At 40.8% G+C, this 21,317-nt stretch overlaps 2 protein-coding genes across 2 annotated transcripts in view; one reads left to right on the top strand and one right to left on the bottom strand.

Annotated features, from left to right (window-relative positions):
* Window positions 1-83: 83 nt before the first annotated feature.
* On the bottom strand, window positions 84-19,769 carry CHP1 (calcineurin like EF-hand protein 1). The gene is made up of 7 exons (XM_068399739.1): window positions 19,476-19,769; window positions 14,368-14,440; window positions 6,875-6,955; window positions 5,445-5,572; window positions 4,503-4,564; window positions 3,307-3,429; window positions 84-1,982 (listed from the first exon to the last, which is right to left on the bottom strand). The coding sequence occupies exons 1-7, from the start codon at window positions 19,540-19,542 to the stop codon at window positions 1,929-1,931; spliced, it is 588 nt and encodes a 195-aa protein (XP_068255840.1). The 5' UTR covers window positions 19,543-19,769; the 3' UTR covers window positions 84-1,928.
* A 325-nt stretch (window positions 19,770-20,094) lies between these two features.
* Window positions 20,095-21,317, top strand: part of EXD1 (exonuclease 3'-5' domain containing 1) — a 38,568-nt gene continuing 37,345 nt past the window's right edge. The window contains exons 1-2 of the mRNA XM_068397351.1: window positions 20,095-20,221; window positions 20,702-20,770. Of these exons, the coding sequence (XP_068253452.1) occupies window positions 20,095-20,221; window positions 20,702-20,770 (196 nt within the window). The remainder of the gene's footprint in view (window positions 20,222-20,701; window positions 20,771-21,317) is intronic.

Raw genomic sequence — 21,317 nt, 5'->3', positions numbered from 1 at the left:
AAGGCCTGCTAGCACCATTCTACTGGTATTTAACTTTTCCAGTCAGTAAAGGATAGTCAATTACCATACAGAAACAGTTTGGGTTTTTTTTAATACAGTGGAGGGTTTATTTATGGATTGATAAATACAATATCCAGTCTCACTGGGACAATAAGGCACAACTGTAGGTTACAACTATATAGCCAGAAGAGAGCAACACCTACTTTTAAGCAGATCACAAAGCCTACAAATACTTTTTTACTTTTCAATCTGTTAACATTGTTACATTCCTATTTTACATGACATGGTCATAAACCTATGATGTTTCTTTCTCATACAAAGTAGAGGTTTTTAATTTACATTTCTTTCTGGAATTGTGCTGCACTCTGCAAAACAAAGTGCAACATTTCACTTTGCAATTGCTTAATTTAAAACAAATCAAAAATCCTTCAGAGACTTGCATGTTATTCTTTAACATAAGTGATAATTAAAGGAAAAAAGGAAATGCACATTTGAGGGTAGTTTGAGACTGGTAAGTATTTATAGAAATGTTAACACATGACAGAGAAGCAGTTGTAACACTGATTCTTCAATAAAGAACTTCCCAGGGGTTTTTGGTTTATCGGAAAGACCTCCCAGACTGTAGGATGCTCCAGCTGCACTAGATGAGATCATTTGCCAATCTAGCCACAGAAAATTGTTACTATTGAACCTTCAGTAATTTTGATATCTTGAATTTATCAGCATTATGTTAATGGTATTAATCATCTTACACTTGCGAAGAGGTTTGTGTAGAAATATATTCTGAAATATGTGGGATAATATGTACTTCCCCAAATTATATTCTTATGCCAGAGCTTTCATAAATACAGCTACCACCCTCAACACAAATCTAACAGACCAGGACTTCCATACTGGAAAATGGAAATAATTACTGATTATCCAGGCCACTATGAATGCAGGGGAGGGAGGTAAATCAGTACTATGTTTCATGACACTATTACTAGGGGGCAGTGACAGAACTACAAATCCAGATTTTGGCATGACTAGTTTTCTTGCATTATGCACACTGGTAAACAAGTTTACACTTTCAGAGCAAAGCAACCTGGAGAGGGCACTTCATGGTTCACTGGCTCTCAAGCCTGCAAGCTACCCAAAGGAAAGAAACAAGTTTCTGCATCTGCTACTAGAACAATTTAAGTGACTTAGTGCAGAATTCCTATTCCTTTTGAGACACCACAGCCTGTCCCCACCACAGATTCTCCTACTGTCCCTGTGAATTCATCCCACAAAGAATAAAATCTATTCACAGTACTTTAAAATACTCTAGGCTATCATCATGCATTTGGTGCTAGTTGTACAATGAAGTAATAGAAACTGGTAAGTCCTCAAGTCAAAGGCAGATTTGGAAGCAGGGAAGAAACAAATCCACATGTAAAGAGATAAATGGGAAAGGGGAAAAAAAAAAAAAAAGGCAGCTGTAATGTGATGTTGCTACTGGAAGCAAAAGCGAATCATTATCACTGCACCTAGTATTTGAGTAGATGGTTGTCTCCAAAGTGTTTCAGATGGCACTTTTGTAGCGTGTTCCTGTTTTTCCATTCTCAGATTCAGAGCTCAGCACAATCAGTTTGTAGATTAAACAGCAGTACATAAGGAGAGACATTTTTGATGAAACAGTAGTGTAAAAGGAGACAAGGGAGAAAGGGTAAAAAAAAAAAATGGAAGGAAGAGATTTAAAAAAAATTGCTCATTTCCAAGTTGCATGGCAGCCATTTCCTTTTGTTCCTGATGCACAGGGAGTGTTCACACTGGTAGAACAAATCAGGGAGGGGTTGGAGATGTCTTGTATATGCACCAGTAGCAATGCTCTGCGGGAAGGTGCTAAGGAGAAAATAACGTTCTATTCATTATATAGTAGTGGCAGAAAGGAATAGGTTCTCCATCCATCAGTGGAGAAATCGAATGCTCATTTTCTGCTCTACATCCACCTTCTCCAAAACCTGCAATAAAATTTAGAAACAGCTACTTAAGTTACTGTACATACTTCTCTCCTACAACATTTCTTACTCTAGTATAGAGGAAATTGGCAGGAACATGGGATGTCTTCAATTTGGCATGCCAGTCTTTCATCTAGAGACTGCTATTTTTCATTCTGGACTAAGGTCCTTCCAAGGAAGGAAACTTCAGCCATTAAAACTGGAAGAAGGCTGCCAACCAAAATGTAATTAATGCAGTTTCAGTCTGCCAACAGCCCACACAGGCTTGGATTCCCAAAATTAGATTGTGTAGGAATGCATGGCCAGGAAACAGAAGGGAGAATGGAGTACAGGAAGGGGCATCAGCAGTCATAGTAGAGCTAAAAATCAAGACCACAGCATCACTAACATAGATCATTGTAAAACTGGGGTGGCAACTTCATTCACTGAATTGCTATTAACACTGAGGTATGAAGACATTAGTCTGCTCCAGGCTGTTTCAGGCAGTAGACTTCAAACTTAAATTACTCTGATCTTGGAACACTGAAGTGACCTCTGGAGGTCTTTTAGTCCAATTCCCTCAGCTCCTGCTTAAAAGGGCCAGCTAGATCAGGTTGCTCAGGGCCTTGTCCAGTGAAGTTTTAAGTATCTTCAAGGATGGATGTTCTACATCTTCAGCACCTATGATCATCCTCTTGGTAAAAAGCTTTCCTTACAGCTAACCAGAATTTCCCATGTTGCAACTCATTTCTGTTGCCTCTTGTCCTGTCTTTGTTCACCTCCAAGAGGAGTCTGGTTCCTGTTGTCAATACCATCCCATTAGGTAGTTGAAATTGTTCTGCTATAGGACAAATTTCTCCACTGACTATATAATGGCTCCTTACTATTACCTGTTTCTGACTAACAAAAGATGTAATTCAAACGATTAGAGCTAGGAACTTGAATACTAATATTAGTTGTGTTGCTAATAGATAAAATCTCCAAGTGAAAACTGATCAGCACAAGTATAGCAGAAGAACTACTCTGCTGTAACTGTGCTAGTCAGGCTACTTGTGTAGAAAGAAGTGGTTGCAAAAGAAAAAAGTTAAAATTCTGCAGTATATTCCCTGCTGTAGCTTGTGTAAGAGTATGAAGAAACATATGGACTAATTATTACCTTGACAGTCTAAAAAAAAAAAAAGTCCTGATAAAGAAGGGAAGAAAGCAAGCTAGCAGAAGGCTTGCTTTGCCCAAATGCAGGCAGGACTATTTGAATGACTTCCTCTTTGTTTCCATTTGCATTTAAGTCTGAACTACTTGCCCATTACTCAGCAGTTTCGTTTAGTCATTAAAAATACAGGTTACCAACCTTCACAAACTCTGCAAAGGAGATGGCGCTATCCCCATCTTGATCAGCTTCCTGGATTGTCCTGTCAGCAATGCTGCCCAGCTGCTCATCTGAAATGTTTACACCAACCATCATCCGTAATACCTGTAACACACAGAAGTCCCCAGATTTTTTTTTTTTTTTTTTAAAAAGAAAACAAAATAACCACTATTGACATAGGAACACAAGTATTCTTAGTATTGTTTTTCTCATGTGTACTGTTAAAATAACACCATACAAGAACAATCCCGGAGAATTTCCGTGGAAGTAATTTCTAGACAGACTTCTATTTGTCCTTTGTACATCAAGGCTTTCAGGAAAGAGAGCTTCCCTTTGTAGCCACCTTTGACAAAGAATCCTGCTTTTTCACTAGGCGGCAGGAAGAGGGAGAAGTATGAGAAAGCTTTTGGAACTAGGAATGAGTACGTTTTGTTCCAATGCTTTTGTCTATCTTTTCCTCACAAACTATACCAGCATTTAACTGACTATCTGCTGTTTGAGATCGCTGCCTGCAGCAATCTTGTAAGTATACGGTCAAATGATAACTGCCATTACTCTCTACAGTTAGTAAAGCATTTTCTGCACAGATAGAAGAGGGCAGTTTCACTCAAAAGCAAATCCTTGTCCTACATCAGGAACCACAAATTGTCATGTCTGCTTCCCAGGATTAGTAGTATGTAATTACTCCTAGCTCAAGCCTAGTTTCATATATATGCAGCACTGATGAACTCCGATTACCTTTGCTGCAATTTCAATAAGTTTTATTCTATGGAGCGGATGCAGAGAGGATCAGGCAAGCAACCTAATCCACCTCAAGGATTGTCCCTTTTAAGTCCTGTCAGAAGCACCTTTGAAAGTCATAGAAGGTAGTTCTTAAGGGGCTTAGTGTATTTGTTGAATATTTAGGTATCATTTCCAATAGGATCTGCTTAGCCTAACTCTCTGGTTTAAACTTGAATCTAGCATTCCCAGTCTGATAGAACAGCCTGGGCTACCAAATGAGATTAAAGTCTCCTACCATATCTAAAGCTTTAAACCAGAGATAAGCAATGAGTCACCACATTCCTTCAGGAGTTCTTTTGAGAAGATTGTTCTAACTCCCCTCTTCATTCTAAATGGGTGTGAAGTCACAGAGAAGGTCACGATGGAGTCATTCAAAACCACCCTGTGCTATTTACCTGAAGCAGCTCATCCCTGGAAATCTTGTCATCTTTATCTAGATCATATAACCGAAAAGCAACTACAGGGAAGAAAAGAATGAGCAGCTTAATGCAAGTGCCATTATTTCTTCTTCATAACAATGCATTTATCTAAAAAAATAATAGTAGGTATTCATAAATCATTTTAAGAGAATTAGCTTAGAATTTTAACTCACCATAACACTTTATGAAACTAAACATGAATTTTATTACCGCATACAGGAATAACATAATTGCCAAGAAATTAAAAATTTTACTTACGTAGTCAGTATGAGTACTTTCAGAAGCATTCTGCTTGCAGAGGTATTTCTTCAAAGCCCCAAGTCATGGAAGTATAAATACCACTAAGATACATTCAATCCTTTAACTTCAGAGCCAACCATTTTTACATTACCATTCATTCTCTTTGACTATACACTGGATGAGATATGACAGAAATTTTAAGTACTCAGAGGACTGTTGCCAACTTTGATTAGTGAGCAAGAGCATTCTGCTCATACTGTAGGCAGACGTCCAAATACTCAAGAAGGTACTCAGCTGAAGGTGAGGAAAAAGCACTATATTATAGGGAAGACTGGATAAAGAAGCAGAAAAACCCATCATGTATGGGATGTGGCTTCTAAATCTGAAATAACTTTGGATGCAAGCCATTTTGAAACACTTCTGTTATAAGATGTTTGGAAAAGCATATACAGTACTCAAGATGCAACCAATTCCACCAAATTCCAATACAAGAATGGGTCAATTGTTGACATTCTCAACAGGTAAGCTTGCAAGTTAATTTAAAAAAAATCACGTATTAGAGGATATAATTCCACAGGGAACGACTATAAAGACAACCCCAAGGCCCTTCATTCCCTTCCCAGAAAAACAAAAAAAAAGAAAAATAATTGCTTCTATAGGAAGGTTCACATTTCTTACAGTGGAGCTTGTTACTTCGGCTGTTCAGTGGTTCTGGTCCATTCTGGTCTTTGCTCTTTTCATTATCTTCTATGGGTCGGAAGTGGGCTAGGGTCCTCATGAATCCACGGAAATTCACCTGGTCCTCTCTGCATAACCATTTCAGCAAGTCCGTTTTAGCATAGCTTATACAAGTTCTTTATTTCAGTAAAGAAGAGTACAAACGTCTAAAGCATCAACACCACACAGACTCTTCGACTCCCACCTCCCCAGGGTTTTGCTGCTTATGCTCAAATCCAGCTCTGATAACAGTGCAGCTGTAGCCTGGGATCATACTGTTGTGAAGTATGATGTATAAAAAAGGAAGCTGTGAGAAGTCTTGTTAAGGGCTCCCCTCCCCTTGCCTGCAAGCTCTATTTAAGCTCAAGCCCTCACACTTGGCCTTGCCTGAGCTATCCTGCAGCTATGCCTGAGTCTGGCAACGTATCTTGCTGATCTGGACCCTGATTCCCTGGACTGACCTGAGACTTGCTTCACCACTGTTAACTTGTCTGGCAACCACTGGACTGTTGGCTGACGTGACAACAGTCACTGGACCTGCCCTGCTTTTCTTGTTCAGGTGCTGTGCCCTTTGTCAATGTGTACATCACCTCTGCCAGCTTTGATGTCACCCTTGGCTCCTGCTTGTGCAGCAGCAATCACTCACTGCTCCCTGACAAATAGCTTTCTTCTCTAGAAGAGTTTCTGTGGGAACCAGCCATATAGGTACTTCCCAGGACTCTGGCTTTCTATTCAGGAAACCCTGCCTGGTATTAGCTGATATTAGGACTTGATTAGACAATCCAATCTTCATCAATCAGTTCAAGAACAGCAGCAGATTCCATAGAACAATCTAGAGAGGTATAATGACGTGAGACAGTACTGCAAATTTGATCATCTCTTTGGATTTATGTTGGAAGTGACATAAGCTACACCTTAAATGTGATCAAAAACTAAGAACAAACAAACAAAAGAAGCAGATCTAATAACAAAGGTACACTTAGAGGCTAAAAGATAAAAAATAAGACTGAATTAGTTAATTGCAATACTACTTAGCATAAAATAGTATTGCTATAAGTTTGCTTTAAGAACCAAAGTCCATACATGCCCTTGACTTTCTTTAGAAGTGTTCAGCAGCATAGCAAGAAGAATGGAAAACTGTGACATGAAGCCTTAGTTTGTCTATTAATAAAGTACACAAAACTCTTGTAAGGTTGTGAAGTATTTCTCATTACAGAATGAAAAGATGCTGAGGAAACAATGTACCCACACACGTCATGACAAGTTTGAGGTGTTCAGTTATTAGTAAATTCAAATTCTGTGCTTTAGTTATCAGCATTTCACTCCCATGAAAACTATTGACGAACTACAAATTTTGTGCCTGCTCACAAATTCAGTCCATTGGAACTCACCCTTCTGGAAAGAAGGCATTAATAATTCTGTCTCCAAGTGGATTGATGGCTAGCTCTGGAATCCGCTGGAAGTCTTCACGGCTAAGTAAAGCAAGAACACAAGAAGTCTGCATAAAATTGAAGTTAGAGAAGAAAAAATTGCTTAAAAAGAATTCACAGTAAAACATCCATTGGGTTCTATTTCTGCAGCAAGACACTTGGTGGTTTTTAAAACGCAACTCTTTAAATCATGTTTTCTCTACGACTAATGGCACAAAGCAAAGCAAAGCAAAATGCCAAGCCTGTATAACATTACAGACTAGCAGTGTCATTTATCATGTTAACAGCACTTCTCAGGCACTAACATTGTTTGCACTAGAAACCCTCTTGTAATGATGCTGACTAGTTTGTGGTTTAATGAAAGGAAAGCTTCTGAATTGGCTTTGAAGGAAAATATGGCTTCAAAATGAAAACAAACATTTTTTCTTTAATAATTATTTTGGTACTGAATCATTGGAGTTGGCATGATTTTTCCAGACTACTCCATTCCAGATTTTGGGACAATACCATACTCCTCCAAACATACCACAGGTGAGCTGCATATTCTAATAGAAATCTTTTTGTTTATATAACTTAATGTATTATTATAAATACCAAATTTCAGATTATTTTAACTTCAGTCAAGCAGCACTCCTATTTTAAAATAGTAAATTTAGACTTTGACAGAGGCCTGTACACCAGATGTAACTTCACCAGTACACTGCAAATGCTCACTGCTCTTGCCAGCCATTCTCCTTTCTGCTCACAATTATATGTACACAGTACAGTATAAGCATAGCTATGCTTACATTGTTACAGCTTTTTCTGCTCTGGAAGACATCATGAGCTGTACTGATGTAAACATATTTTAGATCAGTATGACATGAACACAGGGTTCATTCTATTATTAGAGTTGCACTAATAATTTTCCTTTTCTTTCAACCTAATAGAATGTCACTGACATGAAAGTGGGATAATCTTGGTGTGACCAAGGCAGACACACCAAGTGTGTCTTAGTGAATACTTCAGTGAACAGGTTTCATTTTGGTGGGTTTTTTTTTTGTTTTGTTTTGGGGTTTTTTTGTGTGTTTGGTTTGGTTTTTCCCTGCTATAAGAGAGCACAGTAATTTATCAGCTAGTACAAGATGTACTCAATCATTCAGGTTCTAAATTGCAAAGATAACAGCAATGGGGTAAGGATGTAAAAAAAAAAAAAAAAAAAAAAATCTACTCTGCCTGGACGCATAACTTGACATTTCCTGCCCAGTCTCCAGAAATATTGGCAATTCTCTTCAAGTCAAATGCAGTCCTGCTGTTTTTGAAGTTTGTGTCAAAGCCTCAAATTTGGTTACTAGATGTTTGCTACTTTTCAAAACTATGCTCACTAAATGAATCAGCAACAAGGTTTGATTCATGATGTCATCACACTAAAAAACTGGCAGAGTAAACACAAACAGATTGTGAGATTATTTAAGTATACTGGCCTTTTATAATACTGTGATCTTAAAAGACAGGGGAAAAAAGGAATTGGCTAACCTTATTACTAGTCTACCCTGGGAAAGGCACAGAAGCAAGACAGTCTAGTTTTAAACGCATTCTAAGGCTCCTTGCACCCAGTCACACCACAGCACTGTTAAGAGACCCAATTATAATCTACCTGTTACAACACGGTTAAAGTGTTTGACCTTCTAATAGAGCGACCTGACCATATTTTTAGGCTGTCTCAGCAAACTTCTGCTCTGACCAGGTCTGAATTATCTTTCATAGACACAATTAACATCTGTATAACATGATCAACTTGTTACCAGACCCTTCAGGACTTCTGCATTTTAAGCTATAGCTGAAGGGCAAAGTACACATTAGCAATTTAGGCAGGAAATGCAGTGATGTGGAAAACCTATGTCCTAGTAACAATATTTTAACAACAGCACTTCAGTGTCGATGCTAACATTTACAAGCTAAAAGCAGCAACTGCCCTCTCTTCCATTTAGAGCAAAATCCTAATGCTTCACAATTTTTTACTTGTGTATCACTATTTCTAAGTATTGAGCCTCAACTTACACTCAGTATTTCAGCCTCCAGTTGTTCTGCTTTCTGACAGATTAACAATTAACCACAAATAGCTCCCCAGCTTTCAGATCTATTTGTCCTGTCATTATCAGGGCTGCACTAGATCATTTTTGCTTATTAAGAGCACATTACTGAGTGAGTCTTATAATTGAAATAGCTGTAACAGCCATAAAAGTAAATGAATGCATGAGGTAAGTTATTCTCCACTTTATAAACTAAGGCTTCCTGCAGTCATTAGGGACCAACTTCACCTGGCTGAGGCTGAAGCTTACAGGAAATCTGATGCCCTCTACTTCTGTGTTCATGTGCCATAGCAACAAGGCTCTTCTAACATATCTCTCCAGGAACCTGGCTTCTATTAAATCCTTGCTTAAGAGTAATGTGCAAAGCAACCTTTAACTGCATGTTATCATTACGCGGGCCAACCATTTAATTTATATGCCAGTGCATTCACACTTAAACATACTTTGCAGTAAGGAATTTGTAGATTCTAAGACAGACAAGTATTTCTAAGCATTAGTAGTATACCCTCCAAGGAACACAGCAGATCCCCACTGTAAAGGTGGCTCTGCCTTACCCCAAAGGCTGCAAGAAACCTACTAGGCCCTTTTTTTCTTCCATTATTTCTGGTTGTTCATCCTTCTTTTACTTCTAGATAGTAGCAGAGTACTGTTCCCTCAACAGGAATGAGGAAGGTAGGGCTATCTAGAGATGAGGGAAAGTAAAACAATGGAGACAAAACAGACCATATGCAAAACAGAAGTGGCAGAGGAAAGAAAAAATGTCCAGAGGATATAGGTAACAAGAAATTACTTGAAAAAGGGAAATAATTAAAAGTAGTAAGGTGTATCATGCAAGATGGTCAAACAGATTTAACAGGTTACTACTGAAGAGGTTTCATTGCTCTCTTCCCTTGCTACATTAGCTATCTCATTAACCCCCCGAAAAAGTTCCCCACCTTCCTCCTCTCCATCCTGCCAACTATCTTTCTGTTGAATTAGTAACTTGAAGCAGTTCAAAAAAACTTCAAAAATCTAACACCATGGGTGACAAAGAGGTGCTGGAAGCCTGGAGAAATGATAGGGAAAGAGGATACAGATCCTCCTCTTTCACAGCTGTGTCAGCCACCTCATCTAACTTCATCCTTACATGTTCTCTACACACAAATTTTAAAAGTTGCTTAACTATCAGAGGAGTAATTGGTTTATAAACATTAGGCCAAGAAGTATGCTAAAAGTAAAGGTGATAACACATGAGCAACCAGGGTGGGGTGGGGGAGCAGTGTGAATAAAGCATGGTCGAAGATGGCAGAATAGACTGTTCTAGGACCCTATCATTCTCCAATCCAAATCCATATCCTGCCCGTCTTAGATAAAGCTAAAAATCCTTTGCATTTTCTTAAGCAAAGGTAAAGAATTCCACATTCAGAGAGCTAGCGTTTATGTTTTACTTTGAAATCTTGCAATATCAAGTTGAACTAATACGAACAAGCCTGACACCTTTCCAAACAACCTTTTGTTTTGGCAACTTAGCATGTCTGGGCCCCTCAGTTCAAGGACAGGGAACTGCTTGAGACTGACAGGGAGAGAGTCCAGCGCAGAGCCACCAAGATGATTAAGGGAGTGGAACATCTCCCTTATGAGGAGAGGCTGAGGGAGCTGGGTCTCTTTAGCTTGGAGAAGAGGAGACTGAGGGGTGACCTCATTAATGTTTATAAATATGTAAGGGGCAAGTGTCATGAGGATGGAGCCAGGCTCTTCTCAGTGACATCCCTTGACAGGACAAGGGGCAATGGGTGCAAGCTGGAACACAGGAGGTTCCACTTAAATATGAGGAAAAACTTCTTTACAGTGAGGGTGACTGAACACTGGAACAGGCTGCCCAGAGAGGTTGTGGAGTCTCCTTCTCTGGAGACATTCAAAACCCGCCTGGACGCGTTCCTGTGTGATATGGTCTAGGCAATCCTGCTCCCGCAGGGGGATTGGACTAGATGATCTTTCGAGGTCCCTTCCAATCCCTAACATTCTGTGATGTCACAATATTGACAGCAAAGCTGACGAATTTTCAAAGAAACAGTTTTGTCCTGGCTTCATTCAGATGGTGCAAGTCTGAGGGAGCTTACTCATTTTGTTTAGGAAAAGTGAAGCTAAGGAAAAATCCAACATTTTTCTACACTTTAATTGACAAGACTTAATCAGTAACTATGGCTGTAGTCATTTAGAGGATAAGGAAGAAAAAAAAGCCAAAACAAGGCATATGAAGTTTTGTCTCCATCAATACCCTTCTCTTCTGTCTCATTTATGTAACTCTAAAAAAGACAGTGCCTTGCAACTGCACACAGGGACACTGGGATAAAAACGTTTGGCTAGGAAAGATTTCAGCTTTTGATTACAGTTCCAGAATAAGCTACCTGTATTCTCCAATCACCAGGATTACACATCATCTACCAGATCTTCTGTACAAAGCGCTCTTTACCTTGCCCATTTTTAATACATAGATAAGAAGGACAACACAGCTTTTCCCCTTCTTCAGAAGGGTGGTACACATTTAAAGATTTATATCATACCATAAAGAACTGCCTAACACTTCTTTTCCTGATCATAGTCACATGAGTGATTTCTGTCACGTCTGATTTTTAAGTCAAAGGTATAAATCATCCTTATGGAAACAATCATTCTTGCTCACAGGAAACAAAGAGAAGACATGCCTTCTAAACTGTTTGGTGGCAGTACGCAAGTGATAACTTCATCTCGCTTATCTCAAAGTAGCAAGTTCCCTTTGATCAGTACTTCAGAAACCAACATTTATGACCTTCTGAGCTCTAGTTCTTACTCTCCCCTCATTTTTTTTTTTCAGGAAGTAGTTTTCCATTACTTAAACTTAATGGTTTCCACATATTGTGAGTGCCAGGGCAGGTTTCAAAACTTGAATGCCACTTTAAGTCAGCCATATGTGGGAGCAGGCTATGCTTAGAGGCCAAGACTGCAAGTTAATGGATCACAGTTTGGAAAAATCCCAGCAACTATGCAAATGAACTTCACTTCCTTTCCCAAGTATCACATGACTATCAACAATGAAAGTCAAACTCCTCCTGATATGCAACACTATGAAACTAAGCATTGTGCAACAGACATTCATAGCATATTTATTAATTACTCCTCTTACAGTAAACTGAGTACAATCACTTTGAAGTTTATACAAACTTTATGGACTCAACAGGTGAATTTAAAGTTGGAGGAAGGAGTTGAGGAAGAGTGTGTGCTAGGTTCAAATTGTGCTAGACTAGTCTGGCAGTCACCACCTTTATTCAGCAGTGAAGACCAAACACACATGCAAAGTTTGAAGAGGTTGATAGTGTTTTTCTTTCAAGTAATTTAATTTTGAGACATAAGTAGTATTAACATTATCTACAATATCATCAGCTGATCTATATGTCACAACTGCCAATTAGCCAATGCTATAATTTATATGATACATTGGCTTCAGTGACGGAGTGGGCTTAAGAAGTCCCTGCCCATCCCACCCCAAGCCATTGTTTCCACACACACAATCCATTTTGTCATCCCTTCAGCTATGCAAGTCCAGATATTTACAGTATAGCTGCAGTCCAAATCACTGGAGTCAGTCAGCTTAAAAATATCTATGCAAACCAAAGGGGAGGGAGTGTATTTTTAACCAAAAATAATCACTCAGTAGTCCTGTTTACAGTACAACTCCACAACAGATTACTTGAATGTTAACTGAGAAGTCAGCAATTTGTGGCACCAGAAGGAACTGCCTACTTCCTTCAGGAAAGGAAACTGCAGTAAGCGGGTGGTACTGCCAAAGACAGTGTATCTTATAACTTGTCACCTTCATCTTCTAAGCAGTGATTCTAGCTTTATAGTTAGACTGGTTTATAAATAGGTCTAGCTTTTATAGGTTTATAGTGCATCCTACGATCACATTTTGCAAGATCATATACAAAATCCCAGGTGATCCCTGAATTTATGTTTCCTGGGTTTGACTGAGATGGAGTTGCTATGAAAAAAAAAAAAAAATTAACTCCATCCCAGTCAGACCCCATATACTATGCTACAACAAGGTCCCTTTCCCCTTCCTACTCTCCTGCATTCTCTCCAGCTTCTCTGTGCACTGGTTCTGACATATGCTGCTATATGCTGAATGGGAAACAAAATCCAACCTGAAAACTGATCAGACTCCTAGATTCCTTTTTTGTTGTTTTGCTTGGCAAATTTTCAAAGCTGTAGGTTATCCAAAGATAAGACTTGAGTACGAGCATCAACCCAGAAAAGCAACAGACTTTAAGTGGCAGTATGGTCTTAGACCAATTACATTGGTCGCAAAATTGCACCCCTGGTGCAATCATGGCCAGCTCTTATTTGTCGTATATTTCCATAATATTAATGTAACCTGTAGGCAGCATCAAAAGAGAAGACTAATAATTTAATACAATCAGAATTCATAATTAGTTCTGTAAATAAAGAGCAAACCAATACCAACACACAATACAATAACCAGAGTGGGGAAGGCTAGAGAACAAAGACAGTAGGCAGAGACATATTTTAACAGGCAATCATCCCACTAGAGTTTACCTTTCGGTTGAGAATACTCTTTCCAGCAGACTCAGTCCATCAAAGCGCAAAATGTTTTGCGGATAAAGTTTAAGTCTTATCTCTATTTAATTGATTAAGCTGTAAGAAACCTGTTCACTTCCATAGTTTTCAAATTGTAGACAGAAGACAAACACTTTAAAGGTCTTGGAATATCCTGCATTACTACTTTAAAGAATAAAACTTGTATTTGTTTAGTCACAGTGACTTGGTTCCAGCTCTTTTATTTTTGAGCATACTAACAGACATGGGTGTTCAACAGAAGGTGCAAAGTTACGAATAGTAAAGGGCTTGCAGATCAAAGTAGTGTTAAAAGACACTGGGTATCAGAAATAATTAAGAACCCATGCTCTTAAAAATATAAATGATCTTTTTGTAATGAAAGCCAGGATGAAGAAGACATAGTGGAACTATTCTTGTAATAATTATTAGAAACAATATATAAAGAAAGGTAAGAAATAACAATCTAAAAATGTGGTTTAACATTTCTGAACATTTGTTGTAAGACCTTGAATACCAAATCTGACCTTTGTATTAACTGCTACAAACCTTCAGCACTACAGTAAAGACAATGGGTATTCAGAGCACCTCAGTTCGACAATCTGATTCCTCCTGACCTTTCATAAAAGAGAACAAACTTGAATGTCCATGCAGACAGTAGGTATGAAAGAACCTGTTATAGTTGCCTGACTGATTCATCATATGAGGAAAACATGCAGGCATCCTGCAACAGCACCCCACCATTACAGATATGTGTCAATGCAAGGACAGCTGAATTAGTGTGATACCCACCTAAGAGTGCCATTTTCTCCTTTGTCTAGGCTGGTGAAGCGACTGTACAAGCGGGTGATTTGACTGTGGGAGACTGAAGAAAAAAAAAAAAAAAAAGAAAGAAGAAACAAATTAGCATGTCAATGATTCCTCATAGGAACAGATCTCATTACACTGAGCTATTCTGTTGCCAGAAGCTGTGTTCAAAAAAGATAACACAAAACCAGTTACATTGCAAGCACACCACAGTCAGCAGTTTAGGGACTTTATGAGCTGTAAATTGCATCTTAACATTCAAGAACCCACAAATAAGCCCATTCTCCAAAAAACTGTCTAACTCTGCCTTCTACTCGTTTATATTTTTGGTCTCTAACATTCTTTGCTTATCTGATTCAGTAAATGGCAATTAAAAAGAAAAAATATTTGATTCAGAGTTCCACTGTATTTCACTTATTTCCTTTATGGCTAGAAATAATCTGGACACAGCCTCCACTGATGACCTCTGCATCATTCATGACACCGCAGACCTCTGCCGTAGTATCTTTCCTTCTGTTTTGCTTGTCTCTACTCCTGTTGCCTTTTTCCAATCTAAAGACTGAAAGTGTACTCAGTTTCTCTGCATCTGAAAAGTGGTCAGAGAGACTTCACACCTGATCACTTTTCTTCCTTTACAGGACTGCATGAATCTAAACAGTTTGTTTATTTTGGGGTTCACTAAAGTAATTTCTAGGCTTCTAGGACATGGAGTTAAAAATTAAAAATCCTATTTCTAAAGAAGTTTGGGAGGGAGCTGGGACGCAAAGCAAGCAGCAAGTTAGTGCAGACTTTTTAAATCTGCAATTTGAAACAGAAATTTCAAAGCTAGTATTAAGTTTAGCAACATGGTGTCAACATTACCAAGATATTATACAAGCCAAGATACTAGACATCTAGATCTTTAGAACAGTCCACAATGGGAGTGGGTTAAAGCTATCTAGAATAGCAATTCCTTTAACACTGAAAGAACACCCTATAGAAGATCTTGGCTTTTCAGAGCCTCTTCAGATGAGGTCAATAAAGACATGAAAAAAGACTGAATCGAATTTTAATGTTTACTTAGTAAAGGTGTGATTTTCTACAATGTTAAACTGGGACTTAGTGTCATTTTCAGATTCAATTGTTTTAAAAGCTTTCACCAGCACACATACAATGCTTTTGTTACTTGCTAAAACTTATTTGGGAACAGGTTGCACAGCAGTTGTCTGATCTGTGACACTGAGGCAAATTTTTTTTTTTCAGGTTTGTTCATTCTCCAGGCTATTTGTTTAGGCTCAACTGTTCTCTCCTTTAGGATGACCTGCCAGCAACTAGTTTGTTCCCCCCCCCCCTCCTTGTCTCCTTGGCAACTTTCATTCTTTGCATAGGGTTGGGCAATTTGCTCAGTTCCACCTAAGGCAACTTCTCTACAATCAGACTGGGCAGCTTGCTCAATTTCAAGTTAAGCAACACACACATAGAAAGCAGGCACCAGTATTTTAAAGACTTCAAATTTCTGCATTTCTGACTTAAGTGTTTTAGATATGATATGCAATAACAACAAGTGATGATGAAAAATGAATAGCCTGGAGTTACATATCCAACAAGAAGCCTTGTACTCCCCCTCCTCCCTGGAAAGAAAGAGGGTGATGAGAATTCTACTCAGCTACCATTTCCAAACCAATGTCAGCAAGTCCGTTTTTGGAACACCTCCATAACAGGTAGTGTGTGATAAATAGTATGTTAGCTATTGAAAGGAGAAAAGATGTTTTTGTTAACATCATACTAGATAAAAAGCATAGCATAGCTATATGACAAAGGAAGGTGATTCAGGTCCATCACTGTATTCTTTCCTAATTTCCTTTTCGGCTCACGAAAGCTGCATCACTAGACACTTTTCAGAGCCTTCTCATGCAAAACAAAGATTTTTGACATTCCCTGCTGACCATAGGAGAACCAGAAAAAAGATCTGCAGTTTATGATTGCTTCTTAAAATCAAAGGTTAAGGCTTAAGCTAGCTGAAACATGATTTTATCTATTCTGCTATCCCACTAAGGTCTTTCTAAAAATTTAAGTCAAGACCTCTCAAACAGGAGCTGCACCCTCTATTTTACTACTGTTAAACTATGAGAAAGTTTTTTGCAATTAGACATTCTGAAACTCTTGTCTAAAACATAAGCATAAACTCATATAAATATCCATTAGAAAATCTATCACTTGTTACCACTAAAATATTTTTTCTCCTAAGCTCTAATATGAGCATTAGTTTATTATTAATCCTTAGGTAGACTGCTTCAAAGCATGAGAACAAAGGGTGTGAACCAAATAGTTTGAATACTGTTACATTCCAATGGCTTTCCAAAAGCTTGCAACAGAATGCAGACAGGCAACAGCTTGGACCTGTCACCTGTTTCTAATAGTTGTTACTGAAATACAAAAGCAATTAGGACTGCTTGAAGGTTTTTTCAAACTCAAATTTCAAAATGTTTATATGCAAAGCAAACAATTTCCATACAACATGATGCAAGATTTAGGACTGTCAACTTCAGGCTTAGCACCTGTTACTGAGAACCTGATGGAGACTTTCTGTCACTAGGTAGGGGTTTTAGTGGACACATTATTCCTCAGTTCTTGGAAACATTACCTTTGCAAATGTTTCTAAACTTATTATGCTAAGAAGTGTTTTTCACCACAGCATAAAAAAAATAATATACAACTTTAATCCAAACTTAGATTTCATTCAAGAGATTAAGTGTCATTGTATGCCTTTTGAAAGGCTATGCTCCAAGTCCCTTAAGAGAGATCTTTTCAATCTGCCCAGCTAAAGAACATTAACATATGGTTTATCACTCATGTTAGTATCGTCAGCTATCCAGTTTTGTGCTACATAAAACTGAACAAGAGAAAAATTGTATAACTCCATAGTTGAACTCAACTGAACTAGTTAAGTGTTCTGTTCAGTGCTTCATACTTATCGCAGATGAACTGAAGAAGTCATGTTTCACAGTAAGGAGGCCAAAAAAAAAAATCCTTAGGAGCACTTACCAGAACATCAGTTCAAGATGGGCATCTAGTACTGCCAAATTGTTTCACATCTACGAAGTCCCTTTCTCAAACTCTTTAGTAGGTTAAGTATCATCAGCATCAAGTTTCTAACAAACCACAGGATACTCTATTCAGTAACACTAACTCAGCATTCTCCTTGTGAACTTTGTTCCAGATAAACCAGCATCCTGTTTGTTTTTTCCCCACCTTGTACCTTGCACAAATATTTGCACCTATATGAAGGTATAACAGTGCTGAGAGCTTGATGGAATTTTCCATCTACCTCTACAGGGTAATTAGAGCCAAGTGTTTTTATTGCTTAGGATGACTACATAGCCATCTTAATGGTACTTATTTAACTATCATGTAGGTAAAATTCTAGGAATAAACCACCAAATATTGGCACGACGGAAAAAGTAAAGCCTTTTGGAATAACATTCCAGATTTGGGGGTTTGGTTTTTAAAACATCTTTATAAATAAGGTAAGGTTACTTTTATGAGCTTTGTGATTAAAAAGAAAAAAAAAAAAAAAACCCAAACCAAAACAGTAAGTTCTTGCTGGATAAGTAGACTTTGACATTCCTACTCGTTTATCATAACCTTCCTGTACAAGGTTCCCTTGACAGATGGAAAAAGGATCATGGAAACTATGTTAACTCACTCAGCTGGCCATTACGCTAGCCAGCACTGTCTTAATTTTCTTCCACTCCTTTTATGTAGCCACCCATTTTCCTAACACAAATAAACTATCACCTAAAATTAATATATGATACCATTTCTATTGGAAAGAAAACTGAGGAAAGTATTTGCATGTAACAAGAACAGATCAGCAAGCATAAGCAGGAAAAAAATGTGATCTGGGAAGACCTTATTTACCTGAGAGGGGGAAGCAAACAGCAAACTGATACCTATGATGTTATGACCTCCCCTCTCCAAGTAGTCAGGGGGGCACCCTCCATTTACTATCATTCAGTATTTGCTAGAATTCTCAGATGAGCAACCATTCTACCAGCCAAATTAACAACACAAAGTTTTACCTTTTATTAAGTACTTTACGGTGAATAACTCTATCAAATACCATAGGGTAAAGTAGCTATATACTACAGTCCAGCTTGAATAATGCTCTCCTAATTGCTGTCTAGTGCAAGAATTTTCATTTTTTTGAGTTAACCATACCTAACTTTCACAAGTCACATTACCTTCATTACGTTTTAAATGCCACTCAGCATTCATACTGAATACCCTTAAGGCAGCTTTAGTGATAGCCTATGAAACAAATAACATTTGGAAAAAATCTACTATACAATGAGAGCTTTTCTCGGGAGAGAAACTCCAGCACCAGAAACAGAGACAGACACGTCTTCAAAATCCAACGTGCTCTCTCTGACCGAATGCAATACCGCAGACACCAAGAGCACTGCTCCTCTCCCTTCCCACTCAGATCTCGGTGCCGTTGTACAGCCGATCTTCACCTTAAGCCACAGTAACGGCTCCCACACGAGATCTCCCCCGCAACCCTACCAGAGCCAGCAGCCGAAGGCACTCGCAGATCCCGGCTGGCTGGATGACAGCTTTCGCCTTCCAGTGCGCCAAGCAGACACCAGTCCCCGCTGCTGCCCCTGCCGCGTTCAGGCGAGCCCAAGGAGCACCTCAGCTACCAGCAGCTGTATTTACAGCCGGCGGCTGCTGCCAGCCCCAAGCGAGCCGGAGAGCGGCAGCGCATTAAAGGAGACGCGTTGCCGGTTTCTGCCAGCCCCGGGCGCCGTCACCCCAGAGCCGCTCCTGCGCGGCGACCGGTAGCGCGGGGGCGAACCAAGAGGCGTTTCCCAAGTTTCCGCAGGCCTACGAGACATGTCCGCCCCCGGTCGCTGGGGTCAGAGGGGTCCCGGCCCGGGGCCCGCTGGGATCAGGCACTGTCCAGCTGCGAACGCCGCGGTCGGCTCGGTGCGCAGCCGCGACGGGACAGACGGCGGCGGAGCGGCCTTGGCCACCTCCCCGGCTGCCCCGCTCCGGGAGCCCAGCCCCCACAACACTTCCCGGCCCGCCTCGCCTCACGCGCCCGCACTCACAGCCCGTCTCCTTCTTGATCTCCTCGATCTCCTCGTCCCGCAGCAGCGTGGATGCCCGGGAACCCATCACCGCCGCTGGGCCTAAGGGGAAGGGAAGGGCCGCGCTCTGCGCCGGGGAGAGTTACGCAGCCGAACAGCGACGACGGTGCCACAGCCACCTCTGGCACCGGCGCGACCACGGCCGCCCAGCTGTACTGAGGCGAAAGGCAGGCCCACACCGACTCTTATCACCCCGCCCGCCGCGTCCGGCCCGGCCCGGCCTTCGCCGCCCGCCTCACCCCGCCCCTCGGCCGCCCGGCGGCCGCCGACAGTCACCCCCGCGCATGCGCAGAGCACGCCCTGCCAGGGCGCAGGCGTCATGCCCGGCGGCTGTTCCCGCCGCGGCAGAGGCCGCCCGCTGCTGCCAGCAGGCGGCGCGCGGCACGGCTGTCACTGCCCTCTGCCCGTCGCGTCCCCGCGGTAAGTTTCCCCTCCGTGACTGGGCGTGGGCTCTGGCGGTCCCGCCCCCGAGGCGTGAGCGGGGCCGCGGTGCCCCTCTTAGCGTCTCGCCCCGGCCCCTCCGTTGCTCTGCACTGCAGGTGTCTGGCTGGGGGAGCTTCGCCGCCGGCCGGGCTGCCGCATGGCCCTCAGCAGCGAGCATTTAGGTGCCCTTCTGGGAAGAACCATCAAAGTCACCTTAAAATGTGGCGTCTTCCAAGGGGTGCTGCAGCACGAGAACCGCGACCGGAGCCTCCTCCGGCCGACAGGTCGGGGCCCACCGGGGCGGCGGGCAGGGCCGCGCCCCGCCGGCCTTCAGAGCGCCCTGGGCCGCCTCAGCGTGTGTGGGGGGAGAAGAGGGGGCGCAGGCGAGGCCCGCGCTGCGAGCCTGGCCGCTGAGGCAGCGGCGCGGGCGCTGTGTGACGGGGCGTGGGCAGCCTCCCGCCCCCAGCGTGCGCGCTGTGCGCCACGGAGCGCCCCTGGGTGCTCCCCGGGAGCCGAAACGGGCACTGGGATGAATAAAACATACACTCAAAGTAGAAGCTGGCTGCACCGTGATCTTGTAGAAAACGTCTTCTGGAGAGTGAAAGAGCTGTCACGTAAAATAACCCATTTGTTGATTATTTTTTTTTTGTAGTTAATACTGCTACCTGGTCCTATGGTCTTGCTTTCTTCTGCAAATGATAAACTTTTACCCCAAACAGTGGAACTTGATGTATGTCTGTATTTTTTCCTCTCCGCCATTTCAGTGAAGAACTTGGAAACTGGCAGAAGCACTCCAGGAGTAAAGATAGTTTTTGGCCATGAAATAGTCAATGGTGAGGCTTTTCTTACTGCATTTTGTGGCACAGGGGTCATGCCGACTCTTAGTTCAGTATTTTAAATCCATTTTTTTGGTTACTTGGCTGAATTCTTCAGTTGCACATCTTTCTTCTAAAATCAATAGGAATTAGAATGTCGTATAAATCACACAAATTTTGTTCCCCAGTTGTCAGTGAAATCGTAATAATTCCCCACTTTGTCGAGGTCTTGTGACTGTCCTGCTTTAAAGCTTATTAGTTAAATAATCAATGAAGTCCAATAAGACCACTGATGAAAGTAATCACTCCAAAGGTTATCAGTTGAGATAAGCATGCCCCCTGTTCCTGTCCTTAAGGCAAGTTACGTTCATTGTGTAAGTTCTTATATGTGCAAGACTTTCACTAGTGGACTCTGCTGGGAAGTTAAATTGCTTAAAGTTCTCATTAACTTGGTTTTGCTTTCACTCACACAGGCAAAAGCATCTCTGTTAAACGGTCTGTTTATCTGAGCCTCTTTCCATGATTCACTAGTGATAATAATATGGGATTATTTAAGAAAAACATT

Source organism: Nyctibius grandis, chromosome 4 (genome assembly GCF_013368605.1).
Source record: "Nyctibius grandis isolate bNycGra1 chromosome 4, bNycGra1.pri, whole genome shotgun sequence".
NCBI lineage: Eukaryota > Metazoa > Chordata > Aves > Nyctibiiformes > Nyctibiidae > Nyctibius > Nyctibius grandis.
Note: the sequence above shows the minus strand (reverse complement) of the source record. Positions and strands in the feature narration are given on the sequence as shown.

Coding starts and splice junctions, on each gene's coding strand:
- CHP1 (XM_068399739.1), bottom strand. CDS start 19,542: ATGGGTTCCCGGGCATCCACGCTGCTGCGGGACGAGGAGATCGAGGAG. Junction 6,956..14,367: donor GGAGAAAATGGCACTCTTAG/GTGGGTATCACA, acceptor TGCTTTACTTAG/CCGTGAAGACTTCCAGCGGA. Junction 3,430..4,502: donor CCAGGGATGAGCTGCTTCAG/GTAAATAGCACA, acceptor TGTGTGTTACAG/GTATTACGGATGATGGTTGG.